At 42.1% G+C, this 27,647-nt stretch overlaps 1 protein-coding gene across 2 annotated transcripts; it reads left to right on the forward strand.

Annotated features, from left to right (window-relative positions):
* The first annotated feature begins 1,487 nt into the window (after positions 1–1,487).
* tbk1 (TANK-binding kinase 1) lies at positions 1,488–27,002 on the forward strand. Of its 2 annotated transcripts, XM_062517772.1 has the most exons (22): positions 1,488–1,548; positions 2,098–2,204; positions 3,351–3,457; positions 6,021–6,161; positions 7,821–7,950; positions 9,228–9,409; positions 10,732–10,892; positions 11,748–11,858; positions 12,654–12,833; positions 14,005–14,204; positions 16,113–16,171; positions 18,828–18,919; positions 19,241–19,342; positions 19,826–19,904; positions 20,517–20,638; positions 21,214–21,290; positions 21,895–21,934; positions 22,100–22,201; positions 24,345–24,441; positions 24,912–25,012; positions 25,495–25,566; positions 26,259–27,002. In XM_062517772.1, exons 3-22 carry the CDS (start codon positions 3,371–3,373, stop codon positions 26,308–26,310), a joined length of 2,187 nt encoding a protein of 728 aa, XP_062373756.1. In that variant the 5' UTR covers positions 1,488–1,548; positions 2,098–2,204; positions 3,351–3,370; the 3' UTR covers positions 26,311–27,002. The 2 variants fall into 2 exon arrangements, with proteins under 2 accessions (XP_062373756.1, XP_062373757.1); XM_062517773.1 differs by lacking the exon at positions 2,098–2,204 and having other exon boundaries at positions 1,523–1,548.
* The last annotated feature ends 645 nt before the right edge of the window (positions 27,003–27,647 follow it).

Raw genomic sequence — 27,647 nt, forward strand, 5'->3', positions numbered from 1 at the left:
CTTCCGGGCGACTATAAACAAACATTACTTTACATGTTTTGAAGAGTGGAGATTCATAAACTCCTTGTGTAGGAGCGAGATAAGAAATTAGAAATGTGTGGCTTTTCAGTTCACAACCTCAGAAACAAACGATACAATTCTCAGTCATTGTATTCATTCTCTGTCCCTAAACCTTAACACTATAAGCCTACTTCTGCTAAAATTGGCTGTGAACTTTTTGGTCTTACATCAAGGTCTGGCATCCACATTTTAGAAAATTTGTGCACTGAAGAGGAAGGACATCCACACACCCAAACCCAATTAGGCCAACCTGAATTTGTGTGTGACGCTACCCTGTGTGACACTACTACCCAATAATTTAGCATGTCATCATGGTACATTTTAGAATCCCTAGCTGTTTCAGATAAGATAAGAAGTACTTCATTCATCCCAAAGGAAATTTGTCTGTAATAGCGCCACTCTTTGCATGTGGGCTGCACATACAGTATAAAAGTAAAAATAACAACAGCAAAAGATAAGTCACATCAGTCATCAGCCACATCACTGTGGCAGAGAGGAGTGGAGTTATAGGCATATAGGTTGATGGTTATTTGTACGGGGGGGGGGGGGGGGGGGTATACTCTTCATTTAAACATTTTAACAATTTAGATGGTGTAGGCCTATCCTCCTCTCTGGCACCATTATATTCACTAACTGGTCAAATCTCAAATCTGATTTCGCAGCAGAAGTAGGCCTAATAGCCTAGTTTGGCTTGCCAGGCTACTAGCCCAGAAAAAAAATCAGAAGACTTTAGATACCATTTTAATCTATCTACCACAAGGGGTCGCAATAATACAGAAAATGTTCAGAAAAGCGCTCACATTGACAATCACCCACATCATTTTTTATTAAGCAATGAGTTGTAATTTGTATTTGCAAAAAAAAAAATTGAAGTGGACTAGCTTCTGAAATTACAGCCTAGGCCTTCTAATGCATTACATTACATTAAAAATCACAATGCCTGTGAGGGTTTCTAGGCTAGGCCTAGCCTAGGCTACTTTCTTTCTCAATGCTGAATCGCCTATTCTGAAATGTTTTAATCAGCGGACAAGGTAGGCCTACGAAACAATATGGCATAAGTCACTTTTTCACTAAAAATAAGATTTATGAGAGTCGAGATGAAGAAGCCTAGTAAGGGTAGGCTAATTATTAATTTAACAGAACGCATCTTAAGTTTCGTTTACGTTTATGTGACCAAGGCCCCATAGCCTAGGCAAAGTTACATTGTAAACTCGATCGAATTAAATAAAGTACTGATAAGATCTACAATCTGTCATGTCGAAATAAATAACGTTCACTGTCGAAACACGAATAAGACGTCGATTGACATAGGCTAGGCCTTGCCAATTTGTTTTTAATATCTTACTGCATGGTTTCGGTATGTTAGTTCAGAATCAAGACCCGTAAGACCCGCCTCCTTTCCTTGACCTGCTGTCCTGATTGAATATTTTCTACCCCGTGACTATGATGTCAACATAAGAAAACGGAAGACAGGTTGGCATTGTCGGGGTAAGGAAATAAACATAAGTATGATCTGATATAAAGCTATTATTTATCCAAATGTCAGTTGCATTACAGACCTTGTGTATTTCTAAGTTAACTTATAATTTAAGCGAACGTAGCGTACGTACAGGCTTTCCCTTAAAGTAAAAGGCGAATGCCTCAGCATGTAGTAGCTAGCTAGAATGCCTTGTGTTATGAACAAGAAATCACGCATAAGTAGCAGTATCAGTCCTCATAACTCAGATGACCTAAGTGTCATAATTTACTTCAAGCAATCATATTGTGGAGTGTTGTGAAACATAAGTGTTAAATCTTGGTCGGAGAGGATTTTTATTTTCGCTAGCCATAGGTTATAGTTCATACTGTAGTTAGCATTCATGGTTAGCTTCATCATCTGACATGTTAGATGTCCTCCTTCAGTATCTTAGCTAGCTAGCACACTGAACTTGAGTGTTGTTACTCTTTTTGCATGACTTGGGATCAAATATGTATTCTTATATGACACAATTTGTGATGACATGAAATGCTTTAAAACGTTGCCCCGACACGTTCCAGGTTGTTGGACGCAAGCCTTTTTAATCTCGGGGGGGAATTTCCCACTGGTGTGACGTCGGCTGATTTAAATCGCACTGAACATTGGGACAGCTCCGTATGTTGAAATAGTAAGATCTACCTTTAATTATATCTCATTCAACCGCTTGTTTAAAATTGTGTCATGTAATATCCACCTCTTTCCTTAACCCGGAAATATGTATCGTTGCGATGGTTACGATACTGTTTTCAACTTCCGTTAATTCTGTTAACATGTGCGTTCTCCATAGCAAACTAGGTTATGCCTCAACTTAGATTTCTTTCGAAATGTTGACAATTCTGCCCTCAGCATGTATATACTGCATCACATATAACCGATATAAAATAGAAAAGTTGACTTTTATATGCGTTATGATATGTTAAGCACCGTAAACCGTCACGTTAAAACAGATACAATGCAGCTTCGCCGGAAATAGAAAACCGTCTCGGTGTCATGGCGACCCCCATTGTTGGCTGCGGAATATCGTGGATATAATGACGTGAACAAAGTACTAATTGACTGATGTGTAATTGACTGTAGCACTCAAATAACCCTACACTGCAACATACGTGAGGGAAAGAAAATATAAGTTAATAGGAGGAATTGTTCGGGTGGAGACGTACAGATACCTCGGGTCAATAATTGACTACAAGCTCACCTTCTAACCAAACATACAAGCAATTTATACAAACTGTCAGCAACCATTTTCTTCTTGAGGAAAATGCACCAACCTCAGGTCCACCAATCTGTAGCCTTCGAACAGCTTTCTACAAATGTTTAATTGAATCCATAGTCACTTTTAATTAATCAGCCTCGTTTGGTGGGTGCACTATCCAATATTCATTGCAACCCATTAAACAAAATTATAACAATGAGCAGTAAAATAATTGGATTGGAGCAGGAATCACTTGTTAGTATTTACAACAGAAGGACTACATTAAAAGGAACTCAAATAGCCTTTGACAACACTCACACTCTACAAAGCCAACTGTCTCCTTACCTCAGGTCAGAGGTACCGTAGATCTCAGGACTGTCAGGACTAGAAGAGCCACGTCAAGCGTTGTGCCTGCTTCCATCAGACTTATGAATTTTTTAACATCTTTTTGTGTGTATTTTATTTGTATGCATGTACTGTATGCACTGACGCATTTCACACATGAAGTGTAATTACACGTAAAAACAAAGTTATTTGAATTGAATAATGTTTAATTATGTATCTGCTTTTTCCCCCCACCAGCTGTTGCATTTGAAGTCATCATGCAAAGCACAGCAAATTATCTGTGGCTAATATCAGACCTTCTGGGTCAGGGGGCCACTGCAAATGTTTACCGCGGCAGGCACAAGGTAGGTCAACAAGCACTCACAGCGCAGAAACAGGAGCATGTCCTCCCAAAGCAGACTGGTGTGGTTAGTTGTGCTCCAGCAGCATCAGATAGCAAGTGTTTGAGCGGTTGATTTTTTGAAGAGGATGAGACATTGCCACAGTTTGGCAGTTTATCAGACGGGAAACCACAGCTTGTCGCTCTCTGGTGGCTGCAGCGCTTGACATTTTCACAATTATGATACACATCTCACACACACACACACACACACACACACACACACACACACACACACACGTGTGTGTATGTGTTTGTGATTGAGTTGTTGTTCTCATTGTTTGTCTCCTCTCCATCTTCTGAATTTGTTTGACTTGTGCCATTTTGAATACAGCAGCTGCTCACTCTCTGTTCGCCCCAAAGGAAGTCAATGTAGCATTTGTTTCACTGTCACCCTCCCAAGACTGAACCCATGATTCCACAGTGTCATGATGTGCAGTTAGGTTTTATTATGCAATGCTATGTGTCTTCATATTTCACAACAAAACCACCTTAGAGTGTTATATTATTATAGATAGATAGATATTAGCTTATCACAAGGGCTTTCTACAGAGCTCAGCATAAGTCTGATTGGATAGAATTATAGTATATTATATAAATATATATGATGATCATTATTATTATTATATTCTATAAGTATATCATAGTCTATAATTGTAATTGTAAGGATAAATACATATGAGTTTCCAGTTATCGAGAATGAAGAGAGGTCCGAAGCACTCAAAAATGATGCATATAAAAACTTTTATTTAAGACTACTTAAACATGCTGCTTACGCGTCTCAGCCAAGCTGGCCTTCATCAGAGCAGTTCTGAACTGAAACGTTTTTATATGCATCATTTGCAGCCGTGGTGTACTGGCTAGGGCTTCGGGCTTGTAACCGGAGGGTTGCCAGTTCAATCCCCGACCAGTCCACCACGGCTGAAGTGCCCTTGAGCAAGGTACCTAACCCCTCACTGCTCCCCGAGCGCCGCTGGTTGGGCAGGCAGCTCACTGCTCTGGGTTAGTGTGTGATTCACCTCACTGTGTGTGTGCTGTGTGTTCACTAATTCGGTTAAATTGGGTTAACTGCAGAGAAACTAATTTCCCTCACGGGATCAAAAAAGTATATATTCCATTCTATTCTATTCTTTTGAGTGCCTCGGATCTCTTTTCATTCTCTATATCTGGAATCCCTGCACCGAAGAGCGCCAAAAAGGATTTACACCTTGCAGCACTCCAAACAAAACCTTTTTTCTTACCTTAGTTTCCAGTTAGTTGCAACACTAATGACATGAAATGAACACCTGTATTTGCAATGTCATTCACATGATTAGATTTGCCAAGGTATGAACGGTCATATATACTGTATGTTGTCGCTCATGTTGTTGCTAAAAGACAGAGATGTTGCTTTGTTCTGTTGAGAATATCGAAGTAGAACAAGTACTGACCTCTGAACTTCGAGAAAAATGTAGTATTTTCTGTATGAGTCACAGACGTAGTATGCAGCCTTATTTTGGTGTGCGTAGCCCTAGTTGCTGTTGAGTCATATCCATATGACTTCTATAAACCCTGGAGCACTGAAGTTTGACCTACAGTAATATTTATCTCTAATTTTGGTATTTGGCACAGTTACATAAATGATTTGATGGCACCATTCTGGTCAAATGTTGACATTCACCCTCACCTCTTCCTATTTCTACTGAGTCTTCATGGGGAAAGCACTGCTGTTGTAGTGTAAAAGACGTTTCAAATTAGGATCACACTGATACATTGGAAGCCGTGGGTGTCACAGTGCCATACATTCCAGAACAATCTCTGTAGAATCACTGTTTGTTTTATATTTTGCAATGCCAAAGATAGAGATCTGCTCTGGCATTTACTTGCAGTGCACATTAGCATCCCGCGCGGCGCGCTACAACGGCTGCGTGCCTGGCTCTGGCTCCTGGGTTATTGGGTCATGTGACCTGCGGGGCCCCAAATTGCCAGCACACCACAGCCGGGGATTTCCCCCCTCAGCGGCCCAGCGTGCCGTGCAGCAGTCTGCTCTGCTCTGCTCTGCTCTGCGCCTCGCTCAGCTCAGCTGTCCCTGCGATGCGTGCAGCTGAGCTGGGGCCAGCCACTCCACTCCATAACTGCCCCGCAACTCCACTCCATAACTGCCCCACCACTCCTGGCTCACTTCTTAAGCCCTTCATGGCTGTATGCCACTAGTACTGCCCTGTGCCCCTGCCCTTTACTTGAGATTGAAGCATAAGTTGCTTTGTAAACTGAAACGGAAAATAACAGGATTTTTTAGGATCTTAGAAAATGTGTGATTTCAGAAATGACATGGTTTTTTTTTTTAATGATGGGTTGATGAACAGAGAGCAGTGTAAATGAAAACACTTGCACAACGTGTTTTTGTTTGCACTGCTCTCTGTTCATCAAAAAACAAATGTGACTAGGTATGGAGTTGAAATATAATTATTAATAAAATAATTTGTGTTCATCTCCTCTCTGTGTTCTCATGTTTGTTTTTGTCCTTTCTCCTCTCCCCTCCCATGCAGAAAACGGGCGACCTCTATGCCGTCAAGGTCTTCAACAACTTGAGTTTCTTGAGACCCTTGGATGTGCAGATGAGGGAGTTTGAGGTGCTGAAGAAGCTGAACCACAAGAACATCGTCAAGCTCTTCGCTGTGGAGGAGGAGGTGAGAGTTTGGGGCTGTTTCATAGTCTATGCAAGCTTTGTGGATGCCAGGACAAAGACCCTTCGTCAGTGTATCTTACTGTAGACTATGGGTGGGTTCTTTAATATGTGGGTGTGATCTTCTTGTGTTTTGAACGGATTCTGCGTATCTTGTGCTAACTTTGAAACCTTTTGGTTTAGTTTTTCACACTCTCCAAATGCTCAGCAAGGTTGATCGCTTTCTTTTTGTAATCAATTTGTTTTGGTGTATAAACATGTTAAACAACGTGTTCATATTGTGCACCATATAGAGAAGCTTGTGAGAAGTCAGCTGAGCCATGAAGTAATCTCACATCCCCCATGTCACACAGGCCCTATGCCCCTACGTAACCTCTATGAGACTGTCTCACTCGCAACTTTCCACTCTTGCGGTGGTTGGAGTGTAGGTGATTTCCAATGTCTCAGTATAACGCTTGCAGTATTAACCATCTGACTAAAGAGACAGTTTTTTTTGTTAGGTTTCATATTTCTGTTTTATCTCCCTGAGGGCATAAGTGTGGAGATACTGGCAAGGTTACTCATGCCCATGTTTCTAAGAATGCCATTACTTCATGCCAAAATGTTTTGACCATAGATCATATCAATATGCATGCAACATGTATAGCTGCCCATTAGTTCTGTTTTGAAAAGCCCACTTGGTGACGAGTAGTACATTTCCCTCTAGTTTCCTGACAATATTGACCATTATTTGCTGTAACCTGTTTCCAAGCATCGTTGACGATTTCACATTCAAGGTCTCTCTATCATATGATCACATTTGCTACTAGTTCAATACATTGAGCTTTTATGAAATGTTCACAACTTATGATGAAACACATTCTCAATATTTTTTTAATTAAAAATCTCCTTTCTTTTGCCATATGTACTTTTGGACTAATTATGCTGATGACTGAGGTTGAGTATCGAGTGTTTGGAGAGGAACGTGGATTGAAAGCAGTTCCCTTAGTCACAACACAAACATGTGCAAGCCAGGCAGTGTACCATTGCACAGCGAGTGTTGTTCTTCCTTTGCTCTCTGCAGCAACCTTATGTGTGGGAGGATTGGTTTTGGTCTTTTTGTTTTGGACAATGTTGTAACAGCACTTCCTTTGTGTGTGTGTGTGTGTGTGTGTGTGTGTGTGTGTGTGTGTTTGTGTATGTGTGTGTGTGCGTGTGGTGATACCGGTAGTTATTCAGTAACCAGTAAGCGTAATTCTCAAAGCATTTTAGCGATAAAAATAGCACCTAAGTCTGGATGAGCTTAGTAGTCTAAGACCAATTTGCAAACAATCATGAAGCAGATGTATGTTTGCTTCATTCCGCATTGTGTTGTCTTGAAATTCACATGCAAAATCAGTTTACAGGAGAACTGTTCACTGTTTTGCTCTTTAATTGAAAGTTACATATGGGAGTGAGAATGAAGCAGAAGTCAACCACACATATGATATCATGGAACATTGCTATTCCATCAGCAGACGTACTAGCCTATTGAATGGATATGTCAGAAGCATCCCAGGCTAACAGTGGACGTTATTATCCACAACTTGACTAGTGGCTGGCCAAATGGACCCTACTCTAAGGGTTCATCTTCACAGGCCTGCCCCTGTTATTGTGTCAAACCTGTGCGCTCTCCATTCCCCAGTCCAACACCCGACACAAGGTGCTGGTGATGGAGTACTGTCCCTGTGGTAGCCTGTACACTGTGCTCGAAGAGTCCTCTAACGCCTATGGCCTACCAGAGGATGAGTTCCTCATCGTGCTGCAGGATGTTGGTAAGGAAACAAAGCACACTTGACAGTTATTTATTGCCACGGCATTTGTTGTTGTTGCTTTTTAAATGATCTTTCCTTTGGATTGCTTATCATTACTACTTTTTTTCCCTTTCCGATTCACAAAAGATTGGGATGTAGTAGTGTATATCATTCCTCGTCCCAATGTTTTGAAATGTCTCACTTCAGTGAGATCTACAGTAGATCACGAGAGAATAATCGAGAGAATAATTGTGACGCTTGTACGGGATCCAATTCTTCAATGTCATGTTTGTTACTTATGATACAATGATACGACCAAACCACACTAGCTGTAGATCATTAAGATAAATATCTTAATTCATAACATATAGTATATTCAGTAGATTGGGAGAATACTGGGACAATACTTTTGGAGAATGGTTTCACTTTGACTAGGACCTATTTAAAGAACCAGCCCCTTCCTGTGTTGAATGATTTCACTATTCCATTGTTTTGAACCCTGCGTTCACTATGAAAGCATCTGATCTAGAATCTGTAGTATGCTATGCTGGGATGGAAAATACGCCAGATTACTGTCCTTTTGAGCAAGAAGTAGGATCATGACCTGCTCCTCAGATCGAGGTGGCCAGATTAAAATAATACTTGTGCTTGATTTAAGTGAGAGTTGTGTTGTGTTGTGTTGTGTTGTGTTGTGTTGTGTTGTGTTGTGTTGTGTTGGATTATGTTTTAAAATTGAGGTATTTCTGAACATCAGCAGTCCCAGTGATTTGATTATAATTTAAACTTCTGACTGGACTAGTACAAAGGCATAGTGGTGGTCTAGATGATTGCCTACAGTGCACAGTAAGGGAATGAATACCGATCAGTCAGTTCAGTATTCAGGGTTGAATGAGTTGACACATGCCTGTGGATAGCCTGTCAACAGTGTTCAGCATTCTACATGACAAAGAATCTTTAGAGAATCATTGGCATGTCAATGACACCATTCCCACTCTGACACGGCAATTACTGTTAAATCCTATGCCCTACTGTTTACAAATCAGTTTACATCTCAGGAAATCAAGTGTAAACAAAAAACAGATGAATATATTAAGACGTGGTAGTGGAGAGTACACAGGAAATGAGTGGAAGAGAGAATGACCTCAGGAAATGACCTCAGGACAGACTCGTGGTCACTGGGCCCAGGGAAGGAGACGCTACCGCTGCACTACCCCAGAGCAACTGAATAGAATTGAATATAATACAGGTAGCTTATATTTAATCCCATGCCTAGCTCACTAACGGTCTCTCCGTTCCAGTGGCTGGAATGAACCACCTGCGGGAGTACGGCATCGTCCACCGAGACATCAAGCCGGGGAACATCATGCGTGTGATCGGGGAGGACGGCCGCTCCGTCTACAAGCTGACAGACTTTGGGGCGGCCCGGGAACTCGAGGACGATGAGCAGTTTGTGTCACTGTACGGCACGGAGGAATATTTGGTGAGCTGGACAACCGGCTCTTCCTCTTCCCAGCTCTTCTATTCTCCCCTGGGTTCACTGACCCTCTGTCTCACGACCTAGAACTTTCCGTCCTACTCGCTCCCTCCATTCATATCTGGTCCTTCTAATAGAAATGCATCAATCAATCATGGTTTTTTTTATTATTATTGTGCATTCTAGGTAATCAATCACACTGCAGTTTGGTCGCTTTGATTAAGTTGTCTTTCATTATTTCATAATTTTGCAAATGAACTCTTCAAATGTTAATCATCTATTTATCCCATATCAGATCTTTTGAAGAAGGTAGCTTACAGCAGTTAACTGCCAGTATATTCTCATTTCCTGGCCTTTGGACCTACAGTATGTTCAAAACAACCAGGCTTTCTTTGGGCAGCTGCCAAGTTCAATATATGCTGTTGTCATTCTCTTATCACTTTAATCTCAATTTGAATGTAAACTGTTGGTTTAGTTTAGTTGGTTACATTTATATCATAATGTAATATCCTAATGTACTATAAGTCATTCTGTACATATATTACTTATGTTAATCACATGTATATCTATAGGTGCCTCTCATTTAGCGTTTATACATCCTCCCTCGCTCCTCGGGCCTCGATCCTCACTGATTTTTATAAAGAATGATGGGGCGGCAACAATGATAGTCTATCCCTTCGTCTATCTTTCTTTATGTAGATCAGTGAGGATCGAGGCCCGAGGAGCAAGGGAGGACGTATAAACGCTAAATGAGAGGCACCCTACGTATATCTATACATTTAGTGTTGGGTGCTGCATTTTGAAAGTATGTTATGAGATGCCATAAATGGTGCTTAGCATACGGAGTGAAGGACACAAGTGTGTTTCAGCTCCGGTTGCTGACGGAGCCCCTGGGTACTGTATTTCACAGCTGTAGATTTGGCCTCAGGGGTCAAGGGTCGTACTTCCCTGTTTTGTTGAACAGTGTTTGCATAGCGGTGTTTGCACATCAGTTAACGTGACAAGATATGTTGCAGGATTGTTGTAGTGAAGTATGAAGTATGACAGTGGCAGGGTGGGGCGAAGTGGGTCATTTCTTTTATTATTCTAAGAGAGACAAATGTCTTATCAGTTATGTTCATTTGTTATTGACGCTAACCTTTATCTGCCTGTCAAACACTAGTTAACATTTACAAAGAATTCTTTAAACGTTCCCCTCTAATTACCCATATTTTTGTGTGCGTGCGTGCGTGCGTGTGTGTGTGTGTGTGCTCGTGCGCGTGTGCGTGCGTGCGTGCGTGCGTGCGTGTGTGTGTGCGTGTGTGTGCGTGTGTGTGTGTGCCCTCTAGCACCCAGACATGTACGAGCGTGCCGTGCTGCGGAAGGACCACCAGAAGAAGTACGGTGCCACGGTTGACCTGTGGAGCATCGGCGTCACCTTCTACCACGCCGCCACGGGCAGCCTGCCCTTCAGGCCCTTCGAGGGACCGCGCCGGAACAAGGAAGTCATGTACGTACAGTAGAGCGGGAACGAGTGGGAAACCTGGACATCTTGGAAAAGGCCTTAGCACAATGGCCCCTTTTATTAAGTTACGGCATTAGAATTGCCTCAACCTCACGACTTGAGTTTACACTTTATACAGTATTAGTCGACACTAGTCTGATCAACTGCTACCTTTTAATTATTGTATTTTTTTTTGTATGTCGCTTTGGACAAAGGCGTCTGCTAAGCAACCATAACCATAACTATAACCATAACTATAACCATACTCAACTAGCTCATTACTGTAGTATAATCGTCAGAATGAGCCGTGACACAGGCCCTGAATGCCCTGCCCTGCGCTGTTACTCATTCTTTCCGATTGCAATATTATTGCATTGTCACTCCAGCGCATGAGAGAGAGAAGAGAGAAGAGAGAGAGAAGAGAGAGAAGAGAGAAGAGAGAGAGTAGAATTTCAGGTTTATAATTCCTCTGAAGTGTTGAGTGGCAGGAAGAGGGCCTGTGCCACTAATCAGGCCACTGAGAGGGATCAAATCCGGTAGGCTTTCGGAATGTCGTCTGACTACTTTCTGCCACGTCTCAGGTGGAATTACACTCCGATTCTCCTGCCCCAGAGGCAGCAGTTTGCAGGGTTCCGCTGTTCAGCGTTCCGCTGTTTCCCTTATACTGTAGGGTTAGATTGAAGTTCACGCAGAGGAGGCTGATATTCCTATCCTGGAGAAATGAATGCATGTGTTTCCTACAGTATATTCTTCTTCCCTTTGTTTTAAACTGACCATAGTATTTATCTATATTATCTTTATTCTTGTATATTTTTAATTATTATATTGACATTTGACACTGTTCCTTGTTTTACCGTGCAGGTATAAGATCATCACAGAGAAGCCGTCAGGGACCATCTCTGGGCAGCAGAAGTTTGAAAACGGCAAGATTGAGTGGAGTTCAGAGATGCCCGCGTCCTGTAGCCTCTCCAAGTAAAACTCTAATGTTATACTACACATACTGTACACATACTGTACACCCCCCCCTCCCACACACACACACACACACACACACACACACACACACACACATGCCCATACACACACACACACGTACACATACACACAGAAGTTTGAAAACGGCAAGATTGAGTGGAGTTCAGAGATGCCCGTGTCCTGTAGCCTCTCCAAGTAAAACTCTAATGTTATACTACACATACTGTACACATACTGTACACCCCCCCCTCCCACACACACACAAACACACACACACACATGCCCATACACACGCACACATGTACACACACACACACACACACACACACACACACACACACACACAAAGGCAGACATAGATTGACACACACACACACACACACACACACACACACACAGTGGTAGACATAGATTGATAAATCACACATCGAACATCATACTGTACATACACACACACACACACACACACACACACACACACACACACACACAGGTAGACATATATTGATATAAATCACACAGACACACACACACACACAGGTAGAAATAGATTCATAAATATACTTAGATTAGATAAAAAAAAAAAAAAATCAAAAGTGGATAACTCATTTAGTCTGTTTTCCAGTTAGCCAACATCGCTATTGGGAATGAGTAATGGGAAAGACTTGCAACATCTGGGACTTTCCCCCCGAATGATTGATTTAGTGTTTATCAGGATTCCTAGTACTGAGAATAATGGCAGCGCTGTGTCTGATTCTGACTCTGACCTGTCCGGACTCCCCCCCCCCCCAGGGGACTGCAGAGCCTTCTGACCCCGGTGCTGGCCAACATCCTGGAGGCCGACCAGGAGAAGTGCTGGGGCTTCGACCAGTTCTTCGCCGAGACCAGCGACATCCTGCACCGCATGGTGGTCTACGTCTTCAGCCTGCAGCAAGCCCAGCTGCACCATATTTACATCCACAAATACAACACGTGAGTGCTGCCACGCCAGGCTGGATACGACTACATTTCCCAGACTTCCTTGGTCTTGTTTAGTGCCCTTACCGTACATTTCCCAGACTTCCTTGGTCTTGTTTAGTGCCCTTACCCGTAATTTCCTGACTATTAGCCGCGGCTTATACATTGATTTTGCTCAATTTCTTCCGCTATGAGGTTAATACAGGGGGCCAGTTAATATGGTGTTGATATGGTCTTGTTTCTTTTAACTAGCATAAAACACTGTCCTGCGGCTCATACACAATGCTTCTTATATGCGGGAAATTACTGTACATTTCCCAGACTTCCTTGGTCTTGTTTAGTGCCCTTACATCAGCAACCAAGCAAAAAAAAACTTTGTGTCAGATCTATAAAGTAAATGATTTGCTTCACTCACATTGTTTGGTAGAACTCTTTATGTTGTTATGAGACACTGTAAAGATTTAATTAGTTCAGTTCCCACAGAGCCTTTAACACTGTAAGTAACACCAAAGCACTTATTGATACAGATAGTGGTTTATCATCAGAGCACTTATTGATACAGATCTTACCATTTTACATGTTACATTTTTCAGTTAATTCCTTGGTTGGCCAGAATGAGGAGCTGCTGCTCTCCATAAAACATCTGTACATGGTCTCTGGCATCGGAACTGATAGCAAAGCTACATCACTTCACATGAATTAATGACTTGACTACAGTGTCCTTGGCTTGTTTCATATGTCCCTGTCTTCCTTTGTTGTCATTAATAATGTCAACATTAATAAAGTGTCAGGTAAAGATAATGAACATGATGGCGATAACAGTGATTAACAAATAATAGTAATAATGGAGATGAATTGATAGGAAAAGAGTGAATATGGTAAAAATATTGAAATAAAATGCAGAGAGACAAAAAAAGGGATAGAAATGTACATGTCTGTGGAAACATGTACCGTAATTTCCTGACTATTAAGCCGCGGTTTATACATTGATTGTGCAAAATGTATTCAGCTATGAGATTAATACAGAGGGGCAGTTAATATGGTGTTAATATGGTTTTGTTTCTTTCATCTTGCATAAAACACTGTCCTGCGGCTTATACATAAAGCGACTTATATGCGGGAAATTGCTGCAAGTGAAAGACTGGAACCCTGTCCCCTCCCCTCCTCACCCCCCCACCCCCTACAGAGCCACCCTGTTCCAGGATGCTCTCTTCAGATGGACTGGCATCCACACCCCCGCCTTGCAAGAGTTCCTGTACGAGGGCCGCCGGCTCAACCTGGACCCCAACCGCCAGGCCCAGACCTTCCCCCCCACGTCACGCGACAACCCCATCATGCTGGTCAGCCGCGAGCTGGTCAACACCGTCGGCCTCATCTTTGAAGACCGTGAGTTTGGATTCATCTATTCTAGATAGGCTGTATGTTTGCGTTTCTTCATCTTTGAAGACCGTGAGTTTGGATTCATCTATTCTAGATAGGCTGTATGTTTGCGTTTCTTCATCTTTGAAGACCGTGATTTTGGATTCATCTATTCTAGATAGGCTGTATGTTTGCGTTTCTTCATCTTTGAAGACCGTAAGTTTGGATTCATCTATTCTAGATAGGCTGTATGTTTGCGTTTCTTCATCTTTGAAGACCGTGAGTTTGGATTCATCTATTCTAGATAGGCTGTATGTTTGCGTTTCTTCATCTTTGAAGACCGTGAGTTTGGATTCATCTAGATAGGCTGTATGTTTGCGTTTCTTCATCTTTGAAGACCGTGAGTTTGGATTCATCTATTCTAGATAGGCTGTATGTTTGCGTTTCTTCATCTGTGAAGACTGATTTTGTATTTATCTAGATAGGCTGTATGCTTGCGTTTCTTCATCTGTTAAGACTGATTTTGTATTCATCTAGATAGGCTGTATGTTTGCGTTTCTTCATCTTTGAAGACCGTGAGTTTGGATTCATCTAGATAGGCTGTATGTTTGTGTTTCTTCATCTTTGAAGACCGTGAGTTTGGATTCATCTAGATAGGCTGTATGTTTGTGCTTCTTCATCTTTGAAGACCGTGAGTTTGGATTCATCTATTCTAGATAGGCTGTATGTTTGCGTTTCTTCATCTGTTAAGACCGTGCGTGAGTTTGGACTCATCTAGATAGGCTGTATGTTTGCGTTTCTTCATCTGTTAAGACCGTGCGTGAGTTTGGATTCATCTAGATAGGCTGTATGTTTGCGTTTCTTCATCTTTGAAGACCATGAGTTTGGATTCATCTAGATAGGCTGTATGTTTGCGTTTTTTCATCTGTTAAGACTGATTTTGTATTTATCTAGATAGGCTGTATGTTTGCGTTTCTTCATCTGTGAAGACTGGGAGTTTGGATTCATCTAGATAGGCTGTATGTTTGCGTTTCTTCATCTGTTAAGACTGATTTTGTATTTATCTAGATGGGCTGTATGTTTGTGTTTCTTCATCTGTGAAGACTGGGAGTTTTGACATATTCAGACACACTGTTCATTTGGTCTAAATCAAATCTAAGAGCCATTTGAAATATGAATGAGTTCAATATTTATTGTGAATTTGTGAATTTGGCATACCTTTGCACACCTTTTTGTGAAAAATTATAACTTTTAATTGGGGAAGACACATTCATTGTTTGGTTTGAAGAGAAAAAAACACAACCACTTACTTCTCTTTTAGTTCCTTCTTCGAAACCACAGACCTTTCTAGACTAGTGTGCATTTGTGGAATGAAGTGCATTCGGAATGATTTAGCTCTACTGAAAGTCTAGGAAGTTAACACCAAGAACGATAACGATAACGATAACTATAACCATAACGATAAAAGCGTCCACACTGGCCAACGATAAGAAAAGTCTCTCCTCATGTTAATGAATGTGATGGCTAAAATACTATCTATTGATTAACTAAACCAGTGATGCCAACTTCTGATTGGCTGTTAGCTTTTTATCGTTCTCAAAATCGCTCTGAAAGTGATCAACAACGATATCGTTCTTCATGTCGTTAGCGTTATAGTTTATGTGTGAACGTTCATATTCATTCATATTAACGAGAGCGATATTTATTTATCGTTATCGTTATCGTTATCGTTCTTGGTGTTTATCCATATTGTGGAGCACAGAGTCATGTCACGGTGATCTGATGCTACAGCTTTGCCTAGCAACCTGAGCTCCCTGAACCCCCGGACCTGATGTAGAGGGCAAAATGACATGTTTTAAAACACACTCTCTCTCTCTCTCTCTCTCTCTCACACACACACACACGCGCTAACTTCGCTTGTTTGTCTGTCTTCAGCCAGCCCACCCAAAGTCCAGCCCCGCTATGACCTGGATCTGGATGCCAGCTACGCCAAGGTAAGCGGTGAAAACACTGTTTAAACGGTGATGCTCTATATCAGTGGTTCTCAAACTTTTCACATTGAGTACCACCTCAGAGAACAATTGGCTTTCCAGGTACCACCATTATGACCAGCATTAAAATACAGTAGCTTAGGCCAATTTAAATATATTATACATTTTACTTTGCGTTGCATATTTTGTGTTGTTTTGTTTGTTTTTCAAGAAGTTTAACTAGTTTTCACTACTTAGAAATTGAACAATTTTTCCTCATATATTTTTTTTTATATCATTTGAAGTGATTATTTTGTCTTCATGAAATAAAACATCTTGGAGACTCCCAGAGTACCACAACAGAGAATCCAGTGGTACCCGTACCACAGTTTGAGAACCACTGCTCTATATGTTGTGCTTTCTATAACAAAGATACTCTGATGGAGATGCAACTGACCCAAACATCAGTTTAGTTCAAGGGTGCTCACATTCTTCGAGGGCCAAAGGGCAAAAAGGGATCCGGGTGGAGGGTCGCGGGACAAAACGTTGACAAAAAAGTTAGCAAAATTAACATTCTATAAAAGGTAGACTATTTTTTAAGAAATAAAAACACTACTCTGTACCGTGTTTTGTCTAGGCACTGCGTACAGTACTTGTATCAATATCATGAAATGACTATATGGCTGTTTTAAAGTAGTAGAAATATACGGTGTATCTGAAGCAATTCAGATCTTTGAAGAAAAGCATATGCAGCAATTCTGTGTCTTGGAGAAAAATTATTTGCACCAATATGAATTCATAATTAATATAGAACGCAACATGCCTCTATGAGACAAATTGACACATTCTTCAGAACAATCTTTTTTTCAGGAATTATATATATATATATATTTAACTGGAAACCACATTTTTAAAAACATTTGGGCAACATTTGAAGTTTAACATATTAAAGGAATACGCCACCCAAAAATGAAATTAAGCTAGTCTCGGTCACCCCCAGAGTTAAAACAGTGAAAAAAACCCGGTTAAAATCCGTCCGGGCATTCTCCTGCTTTGGGAGCAGCGATTTTAGCTTTAGCTTAGCACAGTTGCTGTAGATGAAGGGTGTCAGTGAGCACGTCCTCCAAAAAAGTGACCGAGACGTCTACATTTTTTTCTAAATATATCTTGGGAGCCGTGTGTTCAAAACGAGTACAAATCATAATGCAAAATCGAACGAGACTATTACCTGGGCAGATCTTTACTTGGAACTATATTCAGCCTCATCGCCGACGAAGCACCGCTAGCTAGGCGCAAAGTTCTCCCGTGAAGTTCCAGTCGAATCTAGAAGTTGGGAGTTTACAAGACTGCTACGTGAGAACTTTGCGCCTAGCTAGCGGTGCTTCGTCGGCGATGAGTATGAGATATGTGGCTCTAATTTCTATGTGACAACCCAGTGAATTACACATTTAGTAAATAGTAATACAAATAGATTTCATTGAGCAATGACAATTGGACAATTCAGATTATATTAGCTACTAGCTTCTCCTCAGCCCTCCTCACTCTTGACAGAAGCTCAATAGTGCCCCCCACAACACCCCATCTAAAACAATGTTAAACTGTGGTCAGATAGTGAATTGCAACCAATCTTTGAGTCAATAGAGCGTTGAGGCAGAATGGAATTCTGACCTGAGCGCAGGCCAAACCCCCCCCCCCCCCCCCCCCAAATATCGAAGGCAGGCCCCAAATTTGGCATCACTGGTTTAGTTAATCAATAGATCGGTTGTTGTTTGTTAAGTGACTGTCACACTGATTCTTCCTATTAATACTAAACCCACGAAAACACCACCACAAAAGCAAAAACAGCCTTTTGGTCCCCGCTCTCCCCCCCTCCCTTCCAGCAGTTACTTGATATGATAATATCGCTAACATCCCTGTTCCCTGTAATGATCTTTGCTCTCATTTAGTGAGGGTGAGTCACAGTGACATGAGCTCTTGAGGGCCCTGAGCCTTCATTAAAACTGTGTTTGCATAAAGAAACATCAACAAACGCAGACAACACCAACAGTAATAGCAGTGGCAGCCTCATTTGGAGATCAGAAGAGGCCTGACTATCATGTGTGTCTCTCACTAGCAAGGCACGCGTGGTACACATGCTATTGTTCCAGCCACTCAGCTCTCCCACACCGAGCCGGTCAGCAGGCTCGAAATGAAGCAGCGCACGGGCTGCAAACAATGGCGCAAAATGGTGGAATACTGATTTAAGCCCCTTTCCTTTTTTTGGCTGATATGAGAAGGGTTGCTCTTAGAGAGAGGGGTAGGTGGACAAGGCCCATGGCATGAATGGGTTTCAAGTAGCTGAAGCATGTCATTCAATTCTCTTTCCAAAAGATGTGGATGATGTTAATGTCCCTTATTATTTCATCAGTATTTTTGGGGGCCTGTCTGTCTATAACTATTATCCTTCATAACAGTTCAGTGTGTTCCTGATATCTCTCGGAGATTAGTGTCGAATGCTTCGTGAAAGGTTACATTTGAATTTTGGCATAGTAGGACGAGACTCTTGCTGTCAGAAGAAATTTTAATAGAGATGCGTCACGCACTCATAAGCACACAATGTCCCGTCTGAACTGACATGATGTGTAATTGTGCTTGTCATCAAATCCTTTCAAAAATCCCAATCCTGTGTCTTCTTCTCCAGACGTTTGCAGGCGATGTTGGCCATTTATGGAAAACGTCAGAGTCGCTCCTGGTTTATCAGGAACTGGTCAGAAAGGGGGTCAGAGGCTTGATGTGAGTACATGAATAAACCAACTAACCGCCAGAAATGTTTATGAACATGTAATTAATATAATTAATATGAATGTGACTGTACATATGTTTTTAGATTGCTATTGATTGCGCACATACTTGAGTGCACACATACATACACTCACACACAAATAAACACACTCAAACACACACACACACACATACACACACACACACACACTGAGGTGTACCTTTTGTAACACTACCCATGCTAATAACCCTGACATCAAGAAGATGAGCATCTCACTGTATACTGTATGTGGCCTTCATACTTAACATGCTTTGGCCTTGTTTTCATCCTAGAGAATTGATGAAGGAGGACTTTAATGAAACCGCCCACAAGAAAGCAGAGGTGTTTCACATGTGCAACTTCTGCAACCAGATTCTGGAGAAGACCGAACAGCTGTGAGTGATTCACAGCTCTTGTATTGTGATCGTTGCCTAGCAAGCAGCACTAGCAGTACAAGACATTTCTTTTTCTTTTGGTGCAGCTGTAGAAATAGAAATCTGTAAATGCAAAATAGAAATAGTTTCTGACAACAGTTGATATAGCCGCTACTTTTTACAGCTAAGGAACAGTAGAGGGGTGTTTACCCAGGAGGATTATGGGCTGAGATTTCAGGGGTTACTATCAGCGTTAGAGTTATTTTTTTAAAGATTATTTTTTTGGGCTTTATACGCCTTTAATTGGACAGGACAGTAGAGAGTATGACAGGAAACGAGCAGGAGAGAGAGTAGGGGTGGGATCCGGAAAGGACCACGGGGCGTGAATCGAACCCGGGTCGCCGGCGTGCGGTGCAGGTGCCCCAGCCAGTCGCGCCACGGCTGGGGCCAGCTTTAGAGTTATTTCACCGTGCCTTGTTTGTGTCTCTCTTATCTATATTCCAGCTATGAAATACTGATGCAGGCCAACTTGGTGTCTTCAGAATATGATGAAATCTCTGACATGCACAAAAAAGTCCTGAGAGTAAGTTCCTCCGCCAGCTTCTATTTATCATTCAACGGGACAATCTGCCATTCCAATGCCATTTTAACTCAGCAAACAGTTCTCTAGTCATTTTCGACTGAGTGACTGAGTGACTGAGTGACTGAGTGACTGAGTGACTGAGTGACTGAGTGAGATGGAGTGACTGAGTGAGAGAGAGGGAGCACCAAATAAAGACTCAGGTGTCTTGACTCTGTAAATAGGAAACAAATTGGCTCGGTCCAAGGCAGTTCCAGCCAAACATGATGCTTCAGGATCACGGAAAGGAAAAGGAATTTGATGAGCTGTCGAGCTCAAATGTACAACAACAACAACCTTTTAGCAGAACTGCAGACTGTCCCCTAAAAAGAGTGAAGATAATTGTAAAGGATACATTTGCACAAATGAAGTCAGAGAGGACGATGCCAGCAGTGCTGAGCTCACGTCTGCCTCAGGGCCTCTATGGAAGTGACTCAGAGTTCTGGAGCATCATATAAAGACAGCTCTTCTTTTGTGTGTGTGTGTGTGTGTGTGTGTGTGTGTGTGTGTGTTTGTGTGTGTATGTGTGTGTATGTGTGTGTGTGTGTGTGTGTGTGTGTATGTGTGTGTGTGTAGCTCTCAAGTTCGCTGAGTAATATGGATCAGTCGATGCAGGACATCAAGAATAAGTTCCTCCCTGGAGGCATGCTAACAGACGCTTGGACTCAGCAAGTGGGGACACACCCCCACGACCGCAAGTAAGGCTTCCCTATTCTGTTGTTTGTCAAGAACCAAAAGAAAACCAAAGAACAGACACTAACCATAAGAAATCTCCCTTTCTTGTGGCCATTTTTGCAAAACATCACATACGAGAGTCTTTTGGGGCCATTGCATGGTATAAGCTCTACCCGATTTTGGTACCGGGTGTTCTTTTTCCACTGCAACAAAGTGCCCACATAAGCTAGCCGATTGCCATAGTAACGCTGAAGAAAACAACTGTAATGTCATTAACGTCACCCTTTGGTACCGGCTCAGCTCGATTGGAACCTCAACGGAGGTGACATCAAAAATAGTACCAGGTGCCAGGTATCGTTTTTTTTGCTCATTGAAAGCCAAGAAAAGCGAGTCGAGTCGAGTGGAGCTGATGCCATGCATTGGAAAAGCCTCATTTGTCCTTCCTCTCATGTCTTACATAGTACGTCTGCAGATGTCTGCTACGACAGAGAAAAGGGCTTATATGAGTCAGTCAGAATAAAGGTGTTTGCTGTTAGTCTAATATTGGGTAATTTTGGCTAGTCTATATGCTGAGTGTCTCCCTGGTGTCTGTCCTCAGCGTGGAGAAGATCAAGGTCCTCCTGGACGCCATCACTGCCATCTACCACCAGTTCAAGAAGGACAAGGCAGAGCGACGTGAGTAACGGGCTAAACATGCAGAACTAGAGCTGCCCATACTCTGCCCACACTCGGCCCACACTCGGCCCACACTCGGCCCACACTCGGCCCACACTCGGCCCACACTGGGCCCACACTCGGCTGTTTGGCAGCCGTGCAGCACACACACACACACACACACACACACACACACACACACACACACGTAGCCGTAGGAACACTCCAGTCTGGAGACGGAATGGCAAATTGTGAAGGTCCCGCATGAAAAGCGGTGATGTCAAGCGACTCTGAATCACACTACGATCACCCACACACTCGTACCCAGAAAGATTCCTTGACATCATTGAACCCATTTTAATGCTGATTCACATACTGGTATAATCATCAGTGGCATTGGTCCCTATTATTTTTCAAATATTGTATCGCTTTGGATAAAAATGACACATGCTAAATGCCATAAACACAAGTATATTAATGAATGACAAAAGCCAGCTCACAGGAGAAATGTTATTAGACTGAAAGGGAGCAGCCAGCTAAAGTTCCTCCACATTGTTACAATATGCATTGTTGACATGACTGTGTTGGGGCATATTTGCTCATACATGTTTGTTATGTCCTCCAGGTCTCCCTTACAACGAAGAACAGATCCATAAATTTGACAAGTATGACACATTATTAACGCTTCATTTTTTCACTGTTGCATGGTTACATTCAGAATACTGGCTCTTGTATACAGACTGAAAGAAGAAAAAAAAAACAAAATGCACTTCATCTCTTACATTAAGCAGGCATTTTGCTAATGTGTTTTTGTCCTGTGCCGTCTCCAGACAGAAGCTGGTGCTCCACGCAACGAAAGGTCGAGCCTTATTTACAGAGGAGTGCGCCATGAAGTACCGGCTCTTCATCTCCAAGAGTGAAGAATGGATGAGGTAACGACAGACTGCATCTCTTACCTTCCAGCAACAGCACACAAAATGGCTGCCGTTAAATGAACGTTGTACATCTCAATAATGTGTCTCACCAGTATGTTCAGATAATTGTTCACCACTTACTAAACTGTAAAAATGCTCATGTGCAGTAATTAATCTCTTTAGTAATACGTTGTTACTGTTGTGTCTATAGTGTCTACATTTTAGTAGGCTAACCAATATAATAATCGCATCAATAACAGGTAATAATATTTAATAGTCCATACTAGTACATTTAACAGTAACAGCAGTGCACTAGCAGTAATGTCTATGTAAGTGTAGCAGAAGTTCTTCCAATTCACTACTTGAGGGTTTCTTTGTTCGAGGACTGTAAGATTACTATGTGGAATGCTATACCTGAAGAGCTCAAAGGAGGACTGAATGCTGTGCTGTGCTGTGCTGTGCTGTAACATAATGTACTGTACTGTCTTGGCAAGACGTGTTGTCCCTGTTGGAGTGAGTTAGGTGTGTGGAAGCACACAGTCACTAACAGACAGAGGTGTGCGAGGCGAGCTCTACTGCTATCTATCTCTCTTCTTCTTCTCTCTCTTTCTCTTTCTCTGTCTCTCTCCTTTTTCTCTCTCTCTCTCCCTCTCTCTCTGAGGAGCTACTTGAGCGTTGCCCGGGTAACAGTGGCATAGACGAGGCTGACGTGCGCTCTGTGAATTTGTATGAGTAGAGGGTCATCAGTCAGATATGTCTGTGTGTGTGTGTGTGTGTGTGTGTGTGTGTATGTGTGTGGCAATGGGACTTCAGCTAGGGTGATAGAGCGAGTTGTGTTTGTGTAAATAGAGTGTTCCTCGCAGAGAGAGTATGCACTGTGACCGTGTGCCAAGGGAATGTGATTATGAAATGTCGGAGTTAAAAGCGTGCGGCAGTTAACTTTTCCACCTCAATTATGAGGTTATTGCCCTACTGTAGTCTTGCCTTCCCTATAGACTCGTACCCTTCCTAGAGGAATTGAAAGTAGGTTTCTTCATAGCCATCCCACACACACATCCTCTCACACTACACATGCACACATATACACACACCCTATCAACATTGCTGACAGACTGCAACAAGATTGTGTTACCATGCCATAGTTGTGTGCTAACAGTGAAGCTGTTCTCTTGGTCCTCCCATACGGAGTGTTCTAGAGGAAGTGCACTCAGTTGCCTCTAAAAGCATTACCTGATTCCTGGAATCACAATGAGCTTCGGTAGCAGCATTCTACCTAGTCGAAGGACACAATCAGGCAGAGAGCTCTCAGATGTACACGTTTCTCTGCACAATGGCAGCAAAGGCTCCAGTGAACGTTGTAAACGTGTTTGGTGTTTAAACTTTGTGGATGGCCCTCTGCATGCAATTAAGCATATTTAGAATAATATTTTATATTCCGTAAATCAACACAATCATTTCTTGTTAGATGTTACAGGCGGGAAATCTCCAGAGCTAAATATTGAGGTCTGAATTTCTCACTTTGGCTAAGAGGACCATCATGACAGTCACAACATGTACACAGTAAATGAAACAGAAACAGGAAATTAATATTGGGGAAATGAACAGAGCTACAACAAATCATTACAGAAATGTTCAGTAAATATGGTGCTGGACGCTGATCATTTCTTGTTTGTGTGTGTTTGATTTCAGTTTTCATTCCAGATAGTTCGTCCTTTTAATTGACGACATATTGAGCATCCTTTCTTTATGGTTCCTAGAATTTCTAAAGAATTTTGGCAACATGCGTTACAATGGAAAGGTCCATATCTGACTGGAACCACCTACCCAGCTCTCTCCAATCTATTTCCTCTCTTCATTACTTTAAACCAGCTCTTTTATTTATCTATCAGAAACCTGCTCCTCCTCTTAAGATATTTGTTTATTTGTTTATTTATTTATTTGACCTCTAGCATGAAGTTGTATGCTTGTGTCATGCATGTATAACGCTTTATATGGTTTGTGTACTCTTTGTGCGTATTTACCAGCACCTAACATCCCATTTGTGGGAAAGCAGTGGGCGTGGTTGTGGCCAGGGGTGAGAGAGCTTTTGTTTGAATGTGTGTGAGTGTCCTGAAAGCAAGACCGCTAGATTGAATCACGTGTGGTGATTGCTTGATTGCAGGAAGGTGTACCACGTGAGGAAGCAGCTCAGCTCCCTCAACGGCCAGTTCATCAACATGGAACAGGAAGGGACCATGCTCATGCAACACGTCTACAAGGTGAGTGCACCCAGGAAGTGTCCTTCAGTGGACTGTGCAAAGGTGTGTGTGTGTGTGTGTGTGCGTGCGTGCGTGCGTGCGTGTGTGCGTGCGTGCGTGCGTGCGTGCGTGCGTGCGTGCGTGCGTGCGTGCGTGTGTGTGTGAATGACGTGTGTACAGCATGTGTGTGTGTCCATTTCCCCATGTATCCAATTGGAGGAGATGTTAACTATACCCATAATGTGTATTCTAGTCTCAGATAGTCTTTTCATTCTTTTTAGTTTATAAAAGTATATAAGTGTGTATTTGTTTTTGAGTGGGCTGAGGATTTGCATTAAAGTCTAAAGTGGGAGGGAGAGAGAGAGCGTTAACAATTACATTGCTTTAATTGCAACCTCACTTAACCTTGAGCTTTGACTTGTTGAAATGTAATGTCTCCTCTTGACTCCTCTGTGTGTCTTACAAATCTTTCCCTGTGTGTGTCTCGGCAGCTCCAGGAACAGTTACCACAGAAGATCATGCCCTTAACCTCGGGCGGGATCAAGCCACAGGCATATCTCAGTCAGAGCACGCTGGTAGAGATGACCCTCGGGTGAGTACCCACAATGCACCACGCCTGTCAGTCTCCCCGGGGGACCAGCCGCAGTTAGCAAGCGCAATTAGCGAGTCTCACATTTCATGAACAAGGAAGTCGCTGAAATAGAGTGACAGAAATATCACACCTATGGTTTATACTAATGAAGTGTTGAGAAGTGGTTTGTGTTACGTGTCATCTGATGTGGTGATCTTTGGCACCAAAGATCTTCACATGGTCTGGGTGGACATATAATGGCCCGAGAATGTACCTTCCATGTGTATATTTGTGGTGGTCTGTTTTTCTCTTTATTTATATGACTTTACTTTATATATAACTTTGGAACTGAACAAAATTCAGAGAGCAGAGTGTTCTCTTTGTCCCATTTACAAATTCTTAACAAAGTGCTAAAAATATCACTAGCAAGCTGTCGTCAGAAGTATTTGTTGGCCAGACAGAAATGCGTCTCTGAGTGACCTGCTCCTCATGTGTCATGGCAGAATGAAGAAGCTGAAGGAGGAGATGGAGGGCGTGGTCAAGGAGCTGGCAGAGAACAATCACTTCCTCGAGCGGTACGTTGATCACACACATCCATGAGTGTTTAGTGTGTCAGAGGAAGGGAGGTGATGAGCAAACTCATTGACATCCACAATAAATATGCAAATGTTGAAAAAACGATATTGAAAGTTTTTTTTTTTTTTAATTATTATTAAACCACATGTCATGCAACACATATTTTGGACTATAATTGTAGGCACTAACACAACATTTGCTCTAAGGCTCTAAAATGTTTGTGTTACACAAAAACTCTGTTAAGGAATAACTTCCAGAACCTCCTTTCCAAAGTAAGTCTTACAGAAGGTATACACTACTCACAAATAATTAGGGATATCTGGCTTTCGGGTGAAATTTAATGTTTCAGTACAGAAAGTACTGAAACATTGAACGGTTGGACATTCAAAAGTTAAGAGAAGGTCAAATTAAGTTCACCTGTAAAGGTTATAATGAAGTTTAGGTTCATCCTGAAAGCCGCATATCCCTGACTTTTTGTGAGTAGTGTACTGTATGTACAGTAGCTACCAAACATTTCATATAACACATCTAATGGTTAAGGTACAACTTAAGCTGAAGTGTAGCTTACGAACGACATAGCATTAAGAAGGGTTTTGGGGAAAATCTGCCTTGTTCAGTTTTTATGTTACCCTTGTTGATACACTTACACCGATCCTGCATATCTGATATTAACCAAAACTACTTTCCTCAGATTTGGAACGTTGACGCTGGATGGCGGACTGAGAAACGTCGATAGGATCTAACGGCCTCCTCCTGAACCTCCACCCTTGACCCCCCCCCCCCCACCACACTTCAGAATACTCCCTCCAGGGTGCAGTGAATGTGCGAGCCAAGCAAACAAGCAGGCCCCCAGAGGAGAGACCACCGTGTACATAATAATGCATAGTGTTGTAAATAATGGCGTTCAAGTTGCTTTTATGTTTTATTTTATTTCGTTTCTATCGGCTGACCCTCTCGTCTCACAAAAAAAAAAAAGAAAAGAAAAAGGCTCCAGGACGCGGATGACCTTTGACCTGTCCAGGCTGCTCATCTACACCTCTCTTGCCGTGTGTTCCATGTCATTTTTCTCCTCTTTTTGTATATCTGTGCACACTCATCTCATATAGAGCTGCCTTTACTTGTAGTGCCTATAGTGCGCTAACTCCTCTCTTTTTTTATATCTGTCTCCTTTCCGTTTTTGTGGTTCGTCTTTCTATTTTATGATCAGGAAATCATTTTGTCTCTTTCTGGACAACCCTTACTATTTAAATAGTGTCTTCATCTGAGAAGTCTTATTTACTGGAAGCTGTATAATAATGGTTACGTAATATATGAAATATATACATTTCCCCTCTGTATTCATCCTATGGATTGAGGTTGTAGTTGGAGCACCTGTGGAAGAGTCACAAACTACTGGGAGAGATAACAGGATGGGCATTAAACTGAATCAACCTTGCAGCTACCCCCTAGCTGATTTAATTTGGTCACTTTACACTGCAGTCCATATATTTTTCTGCCTTTTTTTTCTGTCAAAAATCAAACGAAACAAGAGTGAGTGAGATGATGATAAAGTCTATATACTACAACTAAAAAAAGTGGATGTTCTGTGTTGTTTTTGTGCGTCGTTTTGGAATATGTCTGTTCCCATTCGATGCAGAGGCACTAAGTACAGCAGTGAAGGAAAGTGTCGGGGATGGCGGGGAGGGATGTTAGCGTTGCCATTTCCATGACACGGAAATGAATGCATGTAACAAGCTGCTCTCAGAAGTCATTTTGCCTTTTTCCGAGGCCAATCCAAAAGACTGTGATCGGAGAAGGGGTGGGGGTGGAGAGAACACACTTGTGATGATGTCACAATCTCTCTCCATGGTAACCATTGTTTGCTGGGGAACAACATCATGCATGTATCTAGTACACCTCTCTCTCTCTCGCTCTGGCTCTGTGTCTCTCTCTTTCTCTTTTCTCTTTCTGTCTTCCACATCAACCAGGTCGTTCTGGGATAAAGTGAGTCAGCTGAGCTGGCAGCCATGACAGGGGGTCAGGGACAGTACTGTCAACAGCCAACATGGACGCAGCAGTGTTCTGCTCTGACGCCATTAAT

The sequence above is a fragment of the Sardina pilchardus genome, chromosome 17 (assembly GCF_963854185.1).
Source record: "Sardina pilchardus chromosome 17, fSarPil1.1, whole genome shotgun sequence".
NCBI lineage: Eukaryota > Metazoa > Chordata > Actinopteri > Clupeiformes > Clupeidae > Sardina > Sardina pilchardus.

What these genes read in the sequence shown, in the direction of transcription:
- tbk1 (XM_062517772.1), top strand. Translation starts at nt 3,371, where the DNA reads ATGCAAAGCACAGCAAATTATCTGTGGCTAATATCAGACCTTCTGGGT. An exon ending in AAGGGGGTCAGAGGCTTGAT is followed by an intron (nt 18,920 to 19,240) that starts GTGAGTACATGA and finishes TTTTCATCCTAG; the next exon opens with AGAATTGATGAAGGAGGACT. An exon ending in ACACACCCCCACGACCGCAA is followed by an intron (nt 20,639 to 21,213) that starts GTAAGGCTTCCC and finishes GTCTGTCCTCAG; the next exon opens with CGTGGAGAAGATCAAGGTCC.